The following is a 20,316-nucleotide window of genomic DNA, read 5'->3' as shown; positions in this document are numbered from 1 at the left end:
ACCAGAAACCAAATGGAAGGAAGCTTTTACCGGCCGGACCATTTTTCCTACTGCTGTATTTTTGTCCGCAAAAACTTCATCTCTGGGCCTACGACTTTTTTATTTCCTCAAGGCTTACTGTGTGAACTAGAGTGTGTGACTGCGATTAAAACGACACAGTGTTCATCTAAGGGATGTGACCAAGTCAGAAAGTAATAACTCCGTGGTTCGTTGGGAGTTCTTGCAAGGTTTTGTGGGTTGAGGGCACGTCCGGTAGACCGTGATGGCTGAATTCTGTCTAGAAATGTCATGTTTACGAAATATGCAGGATTTTTTGGGGGGCTTTTTGCACTGTTCAAAAGGAGATAGCTTGCTTTTCAGTGTAGGTGATATTGTTTCAATAGGTGTAGCTTACTCAGCCCAAACTGGCTTTTACAAGCATTGTCACTTGGACAAGCCCTAACACCTAAGATTTCTCACTGAGAATAACGACAGTTGCGACACTATACGACCACCAAATGTAACCATTAGGGCAGAAAAACACCAGCACTCCCAAATTTTGATTATTTTGGAAAACTGAGTGTGTACAACTCAAATAAAAATGTGATTTGTAATATTGATGCCCGTAAAGGCAACAAATATGAAGCTCTCTCTTCTCTATTTTCTCAACGCCGCAACTATAGTGCCGGTTTTACTATCTCGTGATGATTTAAATTAGGAGAGGTACAGGAACACAATCGCAAAAATAACAGTATAGTTATTCTTTATTTGTATCACATTATCTGAACACATTAGCAAGTCTTTTGTGTTGACTGTAATGGCACGTCAAGTCTATATGTGTGTGTATACTGAAACCGGCTTTACATATTCTTTTAGCAAGCAGGCACGCAGAACCCGAAAACACACAGTAATAGAATTAAAAATACAGCGAGGAAGCAACAACAGCGATTAAGAAGCACACAAACAGCTCTCATGGTCACTCTCGGGGTTCCAATCCCGCTGTTTTTTTTTAACGCATGCACGACGTTCACACATTACAACGACAACTGCGCCCCATGGCGCGAATGCGTGTTTTCAGACATCTCTGTACTTTTCCCACGGTATATGTACGCTCTTTTCTGCTCTGCGAGACACCGAGTTGACTTAAACGCAGCACAAACCCCTTAGGTATTGCCTTGTGCAGTTGTATACCACGTATGCGCAATTATATCGGAGGATATTAGCCGCTGCATCCATACGTCCCCTGGAACCACCTTTATCCCAGCGAGATAGAATTACCCTGACTATGAATTATACGTGTACTAACATAAGCGGTGCACCTTTAGGGAATTGCTGCTGACCTTCCCCATGAAATGTTGCCACCGAAGATACAAGTGTCTATGTTTTGGTATTGCGCTGTAAAAATACAAAGTAGCCAAGAATATTTTTTTTTATTTTGGTTAGCTTCAGAGCTCCATGGAGATGGTTTATTAGGTAGCGTCGGCTTTCGTTTGTTTCTAGACAACGTAGATTGTTCAAAGTAATTTAGTGCTACATGCTAACCACCGAATCAGAAATTTTCCAAAAAATACTTTATATTGCGCGACGACAAATTATTAAAACTTGCCATTTCCAGCAGGTATTTGAACGATATAAGGGAAGTCAAGCCGAAATACCCTATTTATGGAAAGGCCTGGAGAGTTGTTTTTCACGTCTCTATGATCGCAAGAATTGCTGAGGTTGGCTCACCGTCGCTATTTTTATGACATTTAATAAGAGCTGTTGCCCCCAGTGGCCATAATAATAAATTAGGCGCTAATAACCGCTGACAGTCTCTGAGGCATGTTGAGTTACACCAAACCCGAAGGTATACGGCTTGGCATGTTGTGAATGGCTTAACACACAACACGAAATGGCAGTGCCTTTAGTCTTAGAAGCTGCACGCATTAATCCATGAACATCTAGCACTTCGTATGGAGAAGAAAATCGAGAAAACAAAGTAGGTTTTTGTAATTACCAAGAAGCAAAGTGCCAAAGTGTGGTGGGTATGGTATGTGCAGCTTATTGAATCCCAAGTACACATATTGTTACCATGTACGCGCTTGGCGTTAAGCACAAATCAAAGGAAAGCCTTAAACTAGCACACCGAACATCGACAGATAACGAGAGTGTAGGTTTCTGCCATAACAGCCGTTAATTTAGAACTGTCGGCACCGCCATTCGGCCTGGTGCGATGTATATAGGGCTGTTTTTCGTAGATACGTAGGACGGTGTTGGCAAAAATAACAATTAGTGAATAAGAGATATTGCATTTTCATTTTTTTTCACTGCGATTATTTCATCTTTCTCGGTTAGCGAAAAAAATTTCCGTGAAGTGTAATTCTAACTTCCTGGGTGTATCTTTAGAGCGCCATCATTCCTTGCAGCAATATTGCAGGTTGTTACAGTAGTGACAGTACAGTAACAGCAGTGCATGCTGCTGTATATAGGAGGCACGACAGCCACGCTCTTCCCTATGTGCTAAGTAGTTAGGCAGTCCATCAGCTTGAAACGTTTGTAGAATGGCTCTGCCGTTCTTTGAAGAGAAAATTTCTTTCCAGCACAGATCAGCCTTGCTCGTTACTCCTCCTTCAAACATTCATTTTAAAAATAAAATCAGCCTACCGAGAACAAAGTTTTGTAATGACAACTAACATAGCCCCACTGCTAAGTTTCTTATCAGTGTTGTAGTTTCACTTTCACAAAACAGAGCTTCTGTTGAGACTACGACATCAGGGTAACCCTCATGCTAGTAGTTCCTTTTTCTTGTAAAGCTACGGTCTATGAGCCTTTACTGTCAGAGCAAACATATTCATCAAAATGCTCGCATTTTTTATCAAATGAGCTGTCCCAACGAAGGGTGATGACTCAGTTTGCTCGCAAAGGGCACCGGGTGGTTCCTCAGAATACCGTTTTCCTGTGAGATGAAAAACAAAGCGTTTACTGCTGCTAACCATAACTGACACGTTGCACGCATCTTGCAAGAGCTAACTGAAGACAGCATATACCTGAAAGTGACATCATCATCCCCAAGTGGGGCTCCTGTGCTGTAATGTAGGACGCAGATAAACATTCAGAACCTTCAATGCAAGCGTAAAATACGCTTCTCATGAAAGCATTTTTGGTCTCCGTAAATGCAAAATAAGGCCTTAAAACTTTCATGTCTGGTAGATAGTAGCTATTTCAGTGCTAAAGGAGGATCTGTTTGAAAAAAATTGTAAGGTGTTGGGTACACACGCACAGAAAGACTCCAGCCCTACATAATCAAATCATGAATGGCTGACATTACTCAGGAAGGCATGAAAAAAAAGCAAAAACTGTCTGCACCTAAAGTCATCACTTGAAACAACTCCAGTGGCCCAGATCCGGTTGAAAGTTGAAAACGGCTGCATGCAAACTGGCACACCTCTCAAAAAATCTCAGACCGGAAAAGCGTTAGGGGACGCTGTTCAGGCCCTGTCCGAAGTGCTGCAAGGCGCCGTTGTATTTCCTCCAGTCTCCGCCATAAAAGTGGCTCCACCTTGTCGAGAGTGTACAGTGCCCGAGTGGTCGTGCTCTGCTCAGTGGTTGAGGAGAAATTCGGCGACGCAGGGCTCCCCGCAGGTGGTGTGGGCAGTGCCGTGCTTTCCTTGACGCAGCAGGAGCTCGCTGACGAGTAGCCTTGTGAACTGGGACGAACCGCTGCCGCCAGTGCCGCTCTCACACTCTTCGGGGCCGAGGCCATAGTAGGAGCCCTGAAAAAGATGAGTTTTTGGGCATTTGCTTGATGGTCGAAAGCCTTCAAACTTTCATTCGGTCCGATTATTGTTTAGAATTGCAATGTTACAACCGTGACGCGTAATGTAACTTGCAGTCGAATGCTAGCACGGGATCACGTGACACACCACTGTTCAAGAAAATCTGATTGCGTAAACTGCCTTGGACACAATTCGCCTACAATATCATGAGTAACAAGAACAGTTCACCTTCAGGTTACGAAAATTCCAACACCCGTTTCGGTGTTGAGGCAATACACACACCACCACAATTTAAGCCGCAGTATACGTTAGCATTCGTGAGGTTCGCGTATTTAGAAAGCACTGCGTCTCTCAATGAGCCATCCTAATGTTCTAAATTCCCATCATACGTGCCAAAAATAAACTACTGAAGATCGGTAGCCTAATTAAACAATAATCATGAATGTTTTTAACGAGATATTGTTGGTCACCTTACTCTTAGATTTTGATTCCCTTCTTCATATAAAACCGCTTCCTGAAGCTACAAAGCGTGTTAAGAAAACGTAAAAATTTATAATCATTGAATCGGGACGACGCCAGCCGTTCGAAGTAAATACGATTGGCAGATCCTTGTTTTGAAATAACAAAAAATTTAAGACCTCTCTCTAATATACAAAAGAATCGAAGTCAAGTGTTTAGGTTCGCAAATCCAGTAACATTGGCCTGAAAGCCAACGTTATTAAAAAGCTTCCTACAGAAATATTTTCGACCAGAAACAGTGCTACAACCCTGACCAGTTGGCTAGTTAGGCTGAGAAAAAAACGATCCCGAAAGAGATTGCAAACGACCATGACCGTAACGCCACATTGCTGTGTACAGCTTTACCTACTCCGAACAAGGTATTACTCAGTACCATACAAAAATAAATTACGCGGGCTCATCGATCGTAATGACTTTAGGTTGTCATAGACCTGCCTGATATCCTTCCTCTTCACCGCAAACTTTTAACGCCGGTACAGTAGCAGTTTGCGACATATTGGAACGTGTCGTTTGCATAAATTGACACATGGTGGTTGTTCGGCTGACCTAATGCCGTTCACACCCAAACGCCGAAAAAAAATTGAAAGCCCAGGAAAACAATGCGAAGCAATGAATTAAAGAACCGAGTTTTCTTCTGGGAGTTTATCTGGTTTGATTGTTTTGAAGTGTAACTATTGTGTGTTGGTGTGTACGAGTGCAGAAAATGGACATTGATGAGCCAATGAACTTCGCGTAATACAAAACTTGCGTCAGTGACATTGTTGCTGTATTGCATTTCATAAACTTATTTTTAGTGTGTTGTCGCTTCATATACAACCTTCCAATACTTTTGGATTTTTACACTGATATGGCCGGCCTTACAAAACCAGCTCCGGCTTTACAAACCAGCTCCGTTTTACAAAATGGCCTTCTTTTTCGGGTGAATATAGATACTAGTGCCATTGGATGTGGAGTGCAATTTTTTGCAACACCAACGTGGCCTTTTCTAAAACTACCTTATGCCTAGCGCCAATTTCATTTGATTTGATTTTAAACTGCCATAGCATTGCTTGTGCAGTTTTCATCGCGGACATTCTTTTAAACATTTGTTATTATGTAGGTACAGCTTAGAAGATACTGAGTGAAATGGCAATAGCAGAGTTTCCTAAAGCAATAACTCCAACTTAAACCATGTGCGGTACTAACGCTGATGTTAAACCTAATAATCTGCTTCAAGTAAATTTCACTCCAGAATATTAGAGTCTGTCGTGTGCTCACGCAAATATAGCAGATCTGGTGCCACTGGCACGCATCCAGAAGCATTCTCTGCAGGGCGGGCACCGGGGACAGAGAGAGCACCGCTGCTGGGCACGAGCTGCTGACAGCCTCGACGCCCGGACAACCTGGAAGGAAGGAGCCCAAAAGACAGTTGTTTCAGCATCGCCTATGAGTCATCAGGTGGTTAAGCGCAGAAGATATTAAGCCAGTACACTGATGAGTAATGCGTATCTCAAATGGAAGGAATCAAGCAAGCCTTGATTCCAGATCAGCGCGACACAATAAAACGCCATGATTTTGTATTACAGTAAACAGGATTACAATTTATTCTGGGTTTTTTCTGCGCCGAAGCTACATAAACTGCGCTATGACGTAGTGGAGGCCTCGGGATTGGTTTTGATCACCTGGGAATCTTTAACGAGCGCCGAAGTCTTGAACACACGGATTTCATAGCTCTTCGCCTAAATCAGAAAGCCGCCATCGTGGTTGGGATCAAACCCGCATATTTCGGCTCAGCAGCACACGACTTAGCCACTGCGCCACCGCGGAGGGTGACACTGAGTTACGAATCAATTCGCGCCCTGAACGGTGCCTAACTTGTCGTAGACATAACATTGGGCAACTATTATTAATATTATGTTCGTCGTTAGTTATGATGGTAACCAACGATGAGGAGAGCATAAGCGCTCGGTGCTCCTGGCTGCTACTGGCCGAACTTACAAATTTGTTAAGAGCATCGTTTGTTTCTTGCTTATTTTGTACGGCACATCGCTCATGTTTATAATGCGTAGCATTCTTTTCCTCATACCCCACAGCCAGGACAGTGCAAACCCCTATATTTCCACAAAATGAAAATGTGGCCTAAGCAAAACCTTAAATCGCCATAATAGCATAAATAGGGATAAATGGTCGGTCAAAATTTTGAACCAGGAAAAAAGAAAAAATAACATTTTAACAAAAATGATCTTACAAAATCAAAAATATGCATCTTATACACCTCCCGCTCCCAAAAACCCACGAATGAAGAAAAAGTTCACAAAAGACCGTTAGAACAAGGGATAAAAAATTCCGAAAATGAGCGAACGGTGCAACGCCTTGCATTTCCAAAAAAAAAATGCAGATTTGGCAGAATTAGAGCCTTTATTCATTTTAATATCGCAAATGGGGATAATTGGTGGAAGATAGTGTTGAAAAACCAACAATTCAGAAAAATAGTAAATATAATATTTTTACAAAAACGATCTCACAAAATCAAAAATATGCGCTTTGTACGTCTCCTCTCAAACCGAACAATAAACAAAAAGTCCGCAAAAGGACGTTAGAAGCACTAATTAGAAAGCTGAAAAGAACTTCTTACTGGTCTAGTTACCATGATTTGAGGTGGCACGAAAAACCACGGATGGTGAATAGAGAGCAAACGTAACAGGCGCTATGTTGTCTACTTTAGCACCTGTCTTGTCTACCCAGTATACACCGTCCGTGTTTTGCATTGAGCTTCATATCATGGCAAGAATGGTGAAAACGGTTAACCGCGTAACGCCCTACATTCCCCCAAACCTGCAGATTTGGCGGAAGTAACATCTGCAATTTTTATAATAGTGTAAATAGGGATAGTTGGTAGGACACAATTTGGAAAAAAAGAATATGATAAAACATAAAAGTTCCGCAAGAATTATGCAGCAAAGTAACAGATATGCCTCGTATTTATCTCCCCCGAAGACCGAATATTAAAAAAAGTCTGCAAAGCTACGTTGGGAATAGGAATAAAAATAACGAAAACGAACCAACCCTACCCTACGGCTTGCGTCTTCAAAACAAAACATAAATAGTGAAGTAAAGGCACGTCATCGCTAGAATGCTGTACAATTAACCTCATTGGCAAAAAGCAATAAAATAAAACATAGAATGAATAAAATATCCCAACGGCTTGTCTGGAACGGACAAGTATGGAAGTATGACCTTCGCGCGTCTGGGCAGCACAGCATCGTCCGACAGTACCAAACGTTCTGGGAGAGCAGACACGGGCGTTAATAAATCTTGGCTTGTTCAATTGGTGTTATCTGGTGTGATCAAGCTCCTATATAATGTCTAATCAACCTCTTAAACCACTGTCGAAGAACCGGATTGACTCCGCCTAGTCCAAACTACTTATCTGCCAACTCTCACTCTCAAACTCTCTCCGGTTTCGCTAAACACCTCTGCATTTTCTTCACCCCCTACGCTTCAAGATCCCATTCTTAGTGCGGCGCACGAAAAGGGAACCAATCGGCACCTCATGAAACAAAAAAAAACGGAGAAAAAAACAAAAACAAGTCGTACAACCATGTTGCAACATTCTTGGAAAGCAGTTTGTAATAAGTACTCCGCGAATGATTAGGTTTAATTCGTTCCGTCAGTGTCCCCCTAGACGTGTGAATCGTGTCGGCAGATGGTTTTGTATCCGTATTGTCGGTAAAGAGTGCACCAGTTTATCTATCACCTTTTTGTGTGCTGAAAATTGACGCGCAGACCATAGTGCGGTTTTCAGAACATGCCTGTGCTGTGCCTTGACTCGACATCGTTAGTCGCAAATGTTCATTGTTGCTTTATAGATTGGCGAATTGAGTACATATGGTAGAACTTGAGACATGTGTTGGAGTGTAGTGGCCTTGGTTATTCTTGCTTGAAATTGGCCCAAAGTGAACTTTTTAGACATTCAAAGCGATTTAAAATTGTGAATTTCTTGTTTCATGTAGACATTTCTCAATTTTGCTTGGTTATAATGTGCTTATTATACATTGCTCGCTCCTGCTCGACACCTGAGTCAATTAATTTGACTCAGCATTAGACCACACAACGTCTAAAACCCACTAACAGGCCACCCACCGTAAACCGGTGTTCGTTGGCCTCTTCGCCATTACCCCGTATACACCAACATAAGTAGGTTCTAAAAACGCTTAACAGGTCTCATTTTGCACTTTTTCGTCTTCGAATAACTCTTCAAAATCCCAAAATATGCATAGTGAATGCCGTGTATTTGCAAAAAGAAACAATGTACCTCTACGTACCCAGCAGTATATTTATGAGATTCAACAATGACGAAAACGTCACAGTTTGCTTAAATATGACGGAAATATATGCCGTGGCACTGAACGTGAACGAAAACCTTCCTTCTGAAAAACGGGTGATCTTACCTCACGGAAAGTGTTACGTAATCAGTTACAACGCTGCCTTACCTGCTGACTCAGGGAGAAGCTCCTCCTGACGTTTGCTTGCTGGGGCTGAAGACGCTGTTCCTGCGTGTAAATAAACAAGCGCGAAAATATTAATTACAAAAAACAGACACTGAATAGTAGGTAATGAATTGATTTCTTGACATAAAGTTCTATCTGTTAGCTCAAATAAATACGGGACAGCATCTGCATTTGGACAGAAAAAGGGTGTGAGTCCCGACGTCATGGTATGGAACAATATGCTGACGTGCAGATTATGCAAACGCCCAGATGTACTCCCTGGCATGGCTTTTTGGTTCACAGAAGTCATTTTTATATCCCTGAGAATTTTTTCAATTGGCTAACCCACTATTAAAGAAAAGTAACTCAGAATACTAGATAAATGTTTTGAGTGCTCGCCACAGCATTGATGCATATAATTGTTTCCTGATTTAGGGGTAATCCCCAAGGTGGATTAGGCTTCTAGGAAGGAATGTTCGACATCCACCTGAATGCAGCCGTACGGCTACAAAGGAAAGCTATACAGCTTTATCAGAAACGTCGCAGTTGAAGAAAAATTCGTCCCGGGTTCGAATCTTGGAGCAGGACGAATTTTTATTCAACTGCAAAGTTTCTGAGAAAGCTGTATAGTTTTCCTTTGTAGATTTATGGCTGCGTTCAGGTGGATGTCAAATTTTCCTTCCTATAATTCTTTCCTGTTTCATATTAAAAGTGTTTTGCTCACTCTATCAAAATAACCTCTGATGATCTAAAAAGCATTAGATGAAAAAAAATATTTTATTGTTTTTTTTTCCCTGTTCTTTCCCTTTACCTGTACAAATTGAAAAAAAAAAAAAAAACAACGAAACGCAACATTTGATTTTTCCCTAATGATCATTCTCAAAGGCTCTTTAAGATAAAAACTGGTACATTAAACAAAACTTTCTGACTCTAAACTATCAAAAAATACTCCGCGCGGGGCGCCTTGCTCTCAGTTCGAAAGAAAACAACAACATGAGTGAATTCTGTTGCGCGTTTTCTGCAACGCCATAGCCTTATTTGGGTCGAATATTAGTTTGGGTCATATAGCAGCGAACTAAGTGTTCCCCACGCTAGAAAGCCAGTTCCGCGAAGGAACTATGGTGCATCCTAAAAGGACTGGTTTTCTTAACGGAAAACATTTCACGTTTTCTAAATGAAATATACTTGTCCCGCTGAAAGATTTTTAAATTCATTAAGTTTCAAGGACTTGAACTTCTTGAAGTAATTTTTTTGTAAAACGTTTACCCGTGGTTCACCTCACGACACTTCAAACTGGTTAGATTTACATATTCCACATACACTCGCCATCACTGCCCAAGAAAGGCTGGTACAAGACTGAGTCGGCGAACAAGCGAAAGAGCGTTCGTCCTCCCCCATGGAAAATTTTATTCACGCTATAGATTGATGTATTTCTTTTTTGCTCCAAAAGGGGCCATAAATGTGGTCAGCTGTCGTGGAATATTATTTACAAGTACTAGGCTACAGGCGCGACCAACTAGCCGCGGCTGCGGTGTAACTCTCCGCAGACGCCCCCTCTCCCTCCTCCGTCCACCCCCGCCGCCCTCCACCTTCCTTTCATTAGTTTCAGCAGACATCACCAATTCTTCTATAACAGAAAAATTGTAGCCAGATACAAACTTTGCGGTCTTACTAACGCATTAGTTGGGATTAGAGCCGCCTCTCTGCGCGGACAGATTTTCTTGTGCATTTGAAGGCATGTTGGTTCCGTGTGAACGAGCTGGCACCGCCTTTACGTCCACTTAAGGTTTGCAGGAGTTTTAAATGCTTGGCAACAATTTCTCCTCAATTTTATGCACACGACAACTTCTGCGTTTATACGTTGTTGATAAAGACGGGGGTTATTGGCACTCGGTTATAAGTTGCGTCGGGCTAAGTCACTAAAGAGGCTAACCGCCTCTCACATACGCGCAGTCAATAAGGAAACTGACCAGACGAGTTTCGCGAATATGTTTTAGAGCTGATGGCTATACTCAAATTCACCTTACCTTCTTTTAATTGCTCTTCGCATTATCCCATGTGTAGAAAAGGGCCTCAAGAACCTTAAAATCTACAAATTCGCCCCACCTACCATCCTCCCTATTGTAATGCATCAATATTTGTACACTCCCCGTATGAAAGTGGAGCCACAACTGAGAAAGAAACGCGCAATCGTAGTTCACGAACAAGGCGTACGTTTGTCATTTAGCTGCGCCCAGGAGGAGCCCTGGGCCAGTTCCTCCACGTCCTCTTCTCCGACCTGATCAGCATCAACGGCGGCGCTGCGGGCATTTGGGGTCCCGTGCTCGTCGTCGTCGTCAGAGAGGGCGGCCTGCAGCTCTTGCTGCCGTATGGTATCCAACGTGCCCTGCAGGTGATCGAGGGACTGGCGCACGTTCTCCAGGTCATAGGCGGCGTCTAGACGCGACGCAACGCCTGCATTGATGGCTCGCAACTCGGCCTCGTCGGTTGCGCCATCGCGGACGAGGGCGACGGCTTCGGCGATCATGGCGTCTTCAATGTTACGGAGCTTGTCTTCCACTGCCTGCGAACGTTAATGAATATACTTTTACCAATGTACCTTGCGAGACTATCGTACTGTTTAGGGTACCTCTTGTTGTATGCACTCTATGTTGACTCTCGAAGGAGCAAAAAGCTTGAAACCATATTTGTAATGACGCAGCAAAATAATTGCAGCCGTTTTTAGTCCCCAAAGAACTGGTAGCTAAGCCAGATACATTTGCTGCACTTATAGCAGTTTGGGGTATGGTCTGTTGTTTAAGAAAAACAGTCAGCGTGAGTTAAATTTGGCTTCGAGCAAATGCAGCCAGGAAAGAGGAAATCGATCTAAAAGAGTTCTTTCTGTTCGTGGGTTAACAGTTCCCGTATCAGAAAAGCACGGAACTGAGGACTCGAATGCGGGGTCGTTCATGTAGGTAATGTCAATTTCCGAAATTATCTTGCACGACTGAAGAAAAGCGCACCAAAAAAACACGAAAGGGTAATCGAGCCGTACTGCAGCAATTATATGCACCACGCCGCTTTTGAGTGATTCCCGTTGCTCCTGCGTCAGTGGACCTTTGTGGTTTCTAAAAACTGCATACGAAATTCGATCGTATTGATTGTTCACCCTGTATTGATGGTACGCTCAAAGCAATGGCGGAGAAAATTACGGGCCCTTCTTTCCCTTCACGCTCGGTCGGGGTACTGCAAGATTTTTTGCCTTGAAAAGAAACAGAAAAGTTAGCCATTAGAAGAAAAGTAAGTTTGACAAAAGTCACCTGCCCTCTGTCAAACTGAAAACGATTGGAAAACCCGCTTTCCAAATTCTTTCCAACACCAAACCAACGTTCTCAGAAGCCAGCGATCCCACATCGCCGTAACTTACTATAGAGATAAAGTACTTCTTAACGGGACGGTTTATTGCACTAGGATTCCGCCTTCTAGCACTTTATTTAAACGTTAATTTTATGCTTTGTCTGGCGTTCAACCGTAGTGCCCGCTAGACCGAGGAGTACATTTTTTCTCTAATTTTTCGCGTCCACGCAACCCTATGTAAATCCAAGCTGCTTCGACCGTGGGATGAAGTTTTGATATACTGTCGTCGGTGGAGCAGGGGTGCCCCTTGAGTCCCTTGCTGTTTGTGATTTAACTTGAACCCTTTTGTTTAGAGATTCTTCACAATGAAAATATACATGGATTCCATTTGCACTGCAGTGAATTTAAAATTTTGTCATATGTCGATGACATCGCTGTTTTTTGTTGTGATAGGAAAAGTGTGAGTGAGGTGGTGAACGATCTAAAGCAATTTTGCGAGTTGCCTGCCAGTGCAGGTAAATAGAACAAGTGCATAGGATTTTGGCATGGTGACAGGCAAAGTAGGCCAGTGTTTTTCTAGAACATGCCTTGGACGACAACACCGACCAGGTACCTGCGCATCCCGCTTGAAAACTACGAGGACGCTAGAGAGTACTGGGACGGAGAAACTGTTAGAGTTAGAGAGAAATTACCACAATGGGAGGGGGGAGGAGGGATCTGTCAATGTTTGCCTGTGCATCAGTATGTAATGTGTTTGCTGTTGCCAAGGGGTATGGTACGTCCTACAGGCGATTTGTATGTCAAGAAGGAACACACAAAAGATGCACAGAGGGTTTGCAGTGTTTTTGTGGTGCTCAAGTTGGGAGCGCATGAGTCGAACTAATTTGTTTCGCTCGGTGAAAAGTGGTGGATTGGGACTGGCAGATCTGTTTATCCGACAAATAGTTTCTAGGGTTATGTTTCTGAGAGATCAGAAAGATTGCTTTCTAGGTACGGTGGTACACGTCCGACTACATGATGTTATTCCAGACTATGTAGTTTCAACTTCTGAAATGCGATGTGTACGTGTGTATGGGTTCTTGCGGGAAGTGATGGATGCTTTTAGGATTTTAAGGGTTAGGTTTTTCTCGGAGTATTTGAGTAGTGTTCCGCGGAAACGTTTGTACAAAGATATGATTGATGTGTGTCTGCCTGTTCCGGTTTATCGCAGTTATATGCAGGGGGTTCAGGAAAAGATGTCCTTAAAAGAGTGAGACGAATGCCAGTACGTTCATCTGTTAAATCTTTCTTCTTTAAACTTCATAGCGGAACCCTACCGGTAAAACCCTGGCTGCAGGAAAAAGGACTATATGTACAAACTTAAGTGTAGATTATGCCAAAAGCTGGAAACAATGGAGCACATCTTTCTGGACTGTTGGGATGCGGTGTTTCACAGGGACATCCTCCCACGAACCCTCAAAAAAAGACATACCATTGACGCCTTATGGCATTCGCTTTTTGCCCGTAAACAAAGATGGAGGCGTGCCCTATGATACGTTCATGGCACTTAGTCTGCATACTAAGTGGAAAACTCGCATGGCGGTTCAAAATGCTGAAGAGGATGCTCGCACAGTGCGAAAGTATTTCATTGAAAGCGTTGTTTATATAAGAGAAGTTTATCCAGTCATGCCAGTAAAACCTGAGTGGTTACCCATTCTGGATGTTCTAGCGCAATTTAAGATGTTTTAAGCCACTCCCTTCAGCCGATTGATGGCTAGAGCTACTAATTTGTGTATTGAGCAGTGCATGTTGTGTTGTCGCCAAGCAGGCAATGAAGGAAAAAAGGAATGGCGCAACCGGATAGACGTTCGCTCTGGAACGCGAGGGACTGAGGTTCGATTCCTACCACGGGAAGTGTTTTAATTTTTCTTCATTTCACCCACGATCGTCATCATGTTAAGAGAAAGTTGGCTTGCGTGCAGTGCGCTTTCGGTGGACTACAAACAACATCAGTGAGAGGCTGAAGGATTCACTGTCAGACCAGAAGCGCAAAGTGAGAATTAATATGCGAAAAAATGCGTTGTTCTCATTTTTTCTTGCCGAGGACAAGTCGTGACTGGAATCCCCTTCATTTTCACATTGTACCAGTCAATGACATCCACCAGTTTCAAAATGTTCTAGCTACAATTGTACAAAGAAAAGTTTCTTTAATGTTTGTATTCATGATTCACAATTTGAAATTTTTAGTACATTGCGTAGTGATTTTACTGTACTAGTGTATCTTTATTCCTTTTTGCTGTATTATCTAGCTTTCACACCACTCCCCTGTGTAATGCTCTAGACACCGACAGTATAATAAACAAATAAATAAATAAATAAATAAATAAAAACAAATAAATAAAGAACCTAACAAAACTTTATTACAGAAGGCGGACGCGTCAGTCAGCATGGGGAAGGAAGGAAGGTGCGGGGGGAGAGTTTGAAGGTTACATTCGGTGGTCGACGCCTGACGTGCGCGCGAACTCCCACAGAGAAAGCAGCGCCTGCCGTGCAGTGGCGGATTGCAGCGGGGTTGTCCACTCCATAAGCCGTTGGTCGCCGCGCGGAAGATACTGTAAACGGAGCGCTTGAAGCCCGGGACACTCCCAGAACATGTGTTCTACAGTGGGCGCGGCTCCTGTGGAGCAAGGGGTGCAGGAAACTGCGGCCACAGATTGTGCGTCCTGGACAGCATGCTGGCGACGTTTTGACACATACGCAAGCCACTTGGCCAAGACATCATCGGTTAGCACGGCACCAGCCCGTGCCTTGTGCATAAGCACTTGAGCGCCACGGGGCAATCCAAGGGGCATGGGGGCGGGGTCTGGTGGAGCCAAATTCCGAAACGGCTGCTTGGACGCGTGCCTTGCTGCCACCTTTGTTTCTGAGGGGTCGGGGTCGCATACTGCGAATGAGACGGGCAACACCCGGTTGGAGCGGAGTTCAAAGTGCTCGATCGCGCACGCGTGAGTGGTCTCGCTTCCGATTCCGTCTGCGTGTCCCAATACCCAGTCTACCCGAACGACTATATTGCGTGTGTCCCGCAGTCTGCGACAAATGGTTTTGATGAGGTCGCAGGTGGTTCCGACGTGGGGGGTTTGGCCAAGCCGATCGAGGGCTTGGTGGCTGTACGTAAATATTCTAAACTGGTGGTTGTCACCGGCGCCGTAATTTGCCTCAGTGTGCTCCGCAGCGAGATAAACTGCCGCAAGGCGGGCCTGACATGGACTTGATGATTGATTGTAGCGTTTAACGCGCCGACGCAACGAAGGAGATGAGGCGCGCCGTAGTGGAAATCCGGATTAATTTTGACCACCTGGGGATCTTTAACGTGCGCCGAAATCTCGTACACACGGACGTTCCTGCTTTTCGCCTCCATCAGAAAAGCGGCCGCCGCGGCCGGGAATCGAACCCTCGACCTCGTGCTCAGCAGCACAACGCCTTAGCCACTGAGCCACCGCGGCGGGTGACATGGGCTTGGAGGGTGAAGAAATTGAATTGTGCGGGAAATGCGCATTTGGCCGTCAATACACGAAAGTGAAGCGTGCAATGTTGTTTCATTTAGGACTGCTGTTGTAATGGTGGCACCGGCTCGGAGATATGCGCGTGCAGCAACAGCGGCGCGCTCATGGTGGTTATGGTTATGGCAACGTAGGCCAGATAGAGGCTTTGGCACACGAACCAAGATATCTTCCGAAGGGGCTCGAACAGCCGGCAGTTGCGGTAAAAGCGAATCGCTCTGACCGGAAGCCGATTTTTGGACAAGCTGCCCCGCGCGGGTTGCGGCGCGTCTCCTGTTGTGGCCTTCGACCCTCTCCGTTATGATTGGGCGGAGTGGGTGCAGCTGGGAATAGCGGAAGAGTTCTTCCGCGCGGGTGTGCCAAGATAAACCAACAATTACTCTCAGGCTTTCTTGGTGTAATGTCTCCAGTCGGTCATACTGTGTCTTTGTAAGGGCAAAGCATGGACCACCGTAGCACGCCTTCGAAGTCAGGACGGCCTGTGTAAGTGTGCGCAGGACCTGCGTTGTTGCCCCACCGAAGCGGTCTCCAATTCTTTTGGTGATATGAAGCTGCTGCTTCTAAACACATGTGATTTGCAGGATCCATTCACTGGCCCCTCCGTCTTCGTCGAGTGGCACGCCATGTATCCGGAGCCACCTGTCGGCATCACGCTCGATGGGTTGACCATTCCGCGTAAAGTGTATTTGTGCCTGCAGATGGTCGAGCCCTCCAATGACGAGGTATTTTGTCTTTTCTGGAGACCCACTCATTCAAGTCGGAGTCAGGCACCTGTCAATGGCATGAAATCCAAGCGGAATTGTGTCGATGACGTGCTGCGTGTTCAGCGTAGTACGTCGAGGGTCAACCCAGATGGTGATGTCATCAGCGTACATACTGTGGTGCAGGTGATGAATGTTGCGAAGTTGTTTTGCAATCTTCCGCATCACTAGGTTAAACAGCGTAGGCGAGAGGATGGCTCCTTGCGGTACACCAGTTGTACTGGTGAAGACGCGGGGATGGTTTAGCTCCGTTCTAATGTCAAACATGCGGCCGTTTAAAAACATTTACCAAAATTAATTACGCGCGTACCCGCACCACAGTCCTGGGGAGATTCAATAATGGCACTCTGTCAGACGGTGTCGAAAGCCTTTTTGAGGTCGACTGCCACGATCACGGCGGGATCTTGGTTCCACGTCGGCGCTTGTTGCCGGTCAATTTGCCGAGGAGCAGCAGGCTTTCATGAGTGCAAAGACCAGGGCGAAATAAATAAATAAATAAATAAATAAATAAATAAATAAATAAATAAATAAATAAATAAATAAATAAATAAATAAATAAATAAATAAATAAATAAATAAATAAATAAATAAATAAATAAATAAATAAATAAATAAATAAATAAATAAATAAATAAATAAATGAAATGGGCACGTTCCTGCAGTAGTCATAAATGAGACCATCAAAACGGCAGCAAACGGCTGAGACCATCCTTTCTATTTCCTAGAGAGTAGCATGAGCGCTGCAAAAACCTTGGAGGACTCAGCTTCACTACGCCGAATCTGGTCGTAGTGGTAACGCAGTGTCGGAGAAATTCAGTAGCAATTCTACAAAGATTTTTGTCCGCTAGCATCTACGGCACTCGTTTTGCGGTGCTTTACTGCTAGATCAGTAACAAATCAGTAGCAATATAGGAGTAGAGTGTAAATGTGTTCTTGGTACAATGACTGTTTTCTACATCCGGTGTTTTATGATCACAACGTACAGTTTACTTCAATAAAAAATACGGCCATCTAGACTACCTATATCAGTATGAATGGGTTTACTCAGGAGGCTCTTCACTACGGCACGACAAACATTTCTCGCATGTTAAAAGTAACTTCGGTGCCTTCTCCGAGTCTTCGTAATTTTGAGATGTTTGCACCTCCAGCTATGTTAAACTTCCTGTAAGACACTGTAATGCAACAGGCTGCCTACCTCGAATTGCTCTTCGGCGGCGCCTGAAACTGGAACCACGGAAGGTGCGGCTGTCCTTTTGACCTGCCGGAGGTCCAGAGTGTCCCTGTGGGTGGCCATGCGCTTGCGACGCATGCTCGCAAAGGACAGGGCCATAGTGCGGTAGTACTCGTCGAGAAGCCACTTCTTGAACTTGTCTTCATCAGTCGTCGGTCCGGCGCCGTCTTTGGCAGAGAGAGCTGATGTGGCCTCGTTGCCGCCGGCCGCATCATCCGAGCCTACAAGAAGTGAAACTTGCCACCTTAGCTCTTGTGCGCACGCACTTTGATACTCTAGATTATACTTTGCACGAGAAGTCCTCTGTGATAGTCTAACGCATTGTTGGGCGGTTAGTGCTTACAAATCGCGTTATCAACTGACCAAGAAAACCCAATGGACGAAAGCGAAGAACACATAGGACCACAGCGCAGCGGTAGCGTCTTTTCTTCGCTTTCGTTCAGTGTCTTTTCTTTCACAGTGGAAAGCTTCATGTTTTCGGTGATATCTTCAAGGAACGCCAAAAAGGTCGCAATTATGTGCGTAGTATTGGCGGTGAGCGCGACCACGGGCGGCGCTGCGGAGCGCGCCTCCGTGACGTCGGCTTAGGGATTCTCGCATTTGTCGTCTGCTTCACTCGGGCTCGCTCGCTCTGCTGTTTCTTTGCGCGCGGTTGAGATTTTGTGCTTGTCCGCAGCAGATATCACGTATGCGCAACTTTTTTTCGTAACAAAAGACATTAAGTATAGTTTTTGATACCGCTCCGGAAAAAAAACATTCCCGGCGTCGCCCATGCATTGCTGCGAAGCTGGTCCTGTGCGGAGCGCGAAGACTCGGAGCTAGGCGTCAGCCTCTGTGTTCAGCAGTTTTTCGAACAAAGGTAACAGCCGGAGGCTGACAACCGACAACAGCGAAAATGGAAGACCAAAACAAATTCCAGGCCTTCGGGGCTGTCGGCTTTCGCAGACGGCATTACGATTCCAGCTAATCGTATGTAAGGTAAAACAGATTTGGAAACCTTGCCTAACGCTCGAAACTATTGTATCAAGTCACTTTACGTTGTCACGGCATGAAAGTGGGCCGACATGCACTATGGGGCACAAATAATGTAGGTTGATTTCCAAATAACCTGCTGTATGTATAGACGCGTGCTGGTTTTATACCAGGCTTCTAACCAGTATGCAGGCTTATTGAGCAAAACGAGTAACCTGTATGGCAAACATACAGTAAGGCTATGTTTGTTCAGATTTGGAGGGATATTTTGGTACATTTGTCACAGCCATATCATCCCAATATTCAGATAGGCGTTATAGTAAAACTGCACTCACGAGGAGGAGGACCAGGAGGAGGGGAAAACTTTAACAGTAAAATCGAGCTGTTTAGTGGGCAGGATCCTCAGTCCAAGACGAGAGAGTAAGATTCATTCTTCAATTCACCGAACGTCTTCCCGAGTAGGCCAGGATTTGTTCTTTGCGACTGAAGGGGTTTGAAAACAATAAAGAGCTGACTGGACATATTCATTGGTTTCGAATTGTGTTATACTGAAAATTGGCATGTATACTATTTATTGCGTTCGTTAGCAAGTATATCAAGTTTTCAACACCGTAATTATGTCATAATTTTTCGGGTTGATATTCAGTTCGTTACGATAACGATGGTTCGATAGAAATTACGTGCAGAAAAGCCGCCTTCGAGTATTATGGACAACATTATCTGCGCCGTAGCACAAATCTCATTGCATTGCATATTCACACGAATTGTGAGCCTCGCAAACATCCCCAAACCTCTTAGGACGTTTGGGACGGTGCAGAAAAATGAATGCGTTCGGCGCAGAAAAAAAAACATTAATCTAACAACAAAGAAAGAAATAGAAAACACCTGTTTTATTTCCTGCTGTGCGTCCCGCTGCTTAATGCGTAGCATTAGACTGTTGAATCTTCATAAGAGCATCTCAGAAATAGTTAAAGGAAGCCTACGCATTTTGAATACTTATCGAGGAGCTCTCAGCTCTAGAACTCGCAAATACGCTAGATAGGAGGACGAGTTACAAACGATCGTCTGAGCGATGCTCTAGCTGAAAGTCGTTCCCTCTCTCCTCGTGTGTTGTAAACTTGTGCGGGATAAAGCTTGAAATTATTCCGAGCTGTCAGAATCTGATTGAAAAGACTCTTTTTAAAGCACCAAAGCATCAAAGCGGGCGATTTCTAGCAAAGGCACTGCTGCCAGTCGCAGCCGGACAACCGCGGCGCGGGTGTAGCAGCGGCGCGAATGTAGCAGACGACAGCGGAGCGGGTCCCTAAGCTGACGTCAGATCCAGGGGGCGCCACTCAAACATCTCACCGCCAATAGGGCGCTACACAAGCATCCGACGCAAAATTGAAACTCCGTCCATGCCTCAGTTCGGTTCTTGCGTGCGATTGAGCTAGTGGCAGCCACGGATACACAATACGAAGGCAATGTGGCACCTTCTACGACGCAAGGAGTAAAGGCTGCCTGAAAAACAAGAATGATTGACACATTCAAGCCGCATCGATACTGATGAGTTTAATACAAGAATTTAGGTAATGGGTCAGCGCAAACAAGGTTCATAAAAAGAAGGGCGTTTTTTTTTATCAATTCTCAATTTGTGACAAGATGTACGCTTGTGTAGGACAGGCCACCTCATTTAAGATGAGCCAATGCTAGATGAAGTGCCGTGTACGGTACAACGTATATAGCGATAGGTAGGAATCCTATGTATACCCCGGA

General features: G+C 44.5%; 1 protein-coding gene across 1 annotated transcript in view; it reads right to left on the bottom strand.

Annotated features, from left to right (window-relative positions):
* Positions 1 to 725: 725 nt before the first annotated feature.
* LOC144168835 (uncharacterized) overlaps positions 726 to 20,316 on the bottom strand; it is an 81,600-nt gene continuing 62,009 nt past the window's right edge. The window contains exons 5-9 of the mRNA XM_077697818.1: positions 17,554 to 17,810; positions 10,937 to 11,285; positions 8,726 to 8,785; positions 5,511 to 5,635; positions 726 to 3,731 (exon numbers count right to left, since the gene is read on the bottom strand). Coding sequence (XP_077553944.1) covers positions 3,558 to 3,731; positions 5,511 to 5,635; positions 8,726 to 8,785; positions 10,937 to 11,285; positions 17,554 to 17,810 — 965 coding nt within the window. The 3' untranslated portion in view covers positions 726 to 3,557. The remainder of the gene's footprint in view (positions 3,732 to 5,510; positions 5,636 to 8,725; positions 8,786 to 10,936; positions 11,286 to 17,553; positions 17,811 to 20,316) is intronic.

The sequence above is a fragment of the Haemaphysalis longicornis genome, unplaced genomic scaffold (assembly GCF_048455015.1).
Source record: "Haemaphysalis longicornis isolate Haplotype H1 unplaced genomic scaffold, Haemaphysalis longicornis Haplotype H1 scaffold_2, whole genome shotgun sequence".
Lineage (NCBI taxonomy): Eukaryota > Metazoa > Arthropoda > Arachnida > Ixodida > Ixodidae > Haemaphysalis > Haemaphysalis longicornis.
The sequence above is the reverse complement of the archived record's forward strand: the minus strand, read 5'-3'. Positions and strand labels throughout refer to the sequence as shown.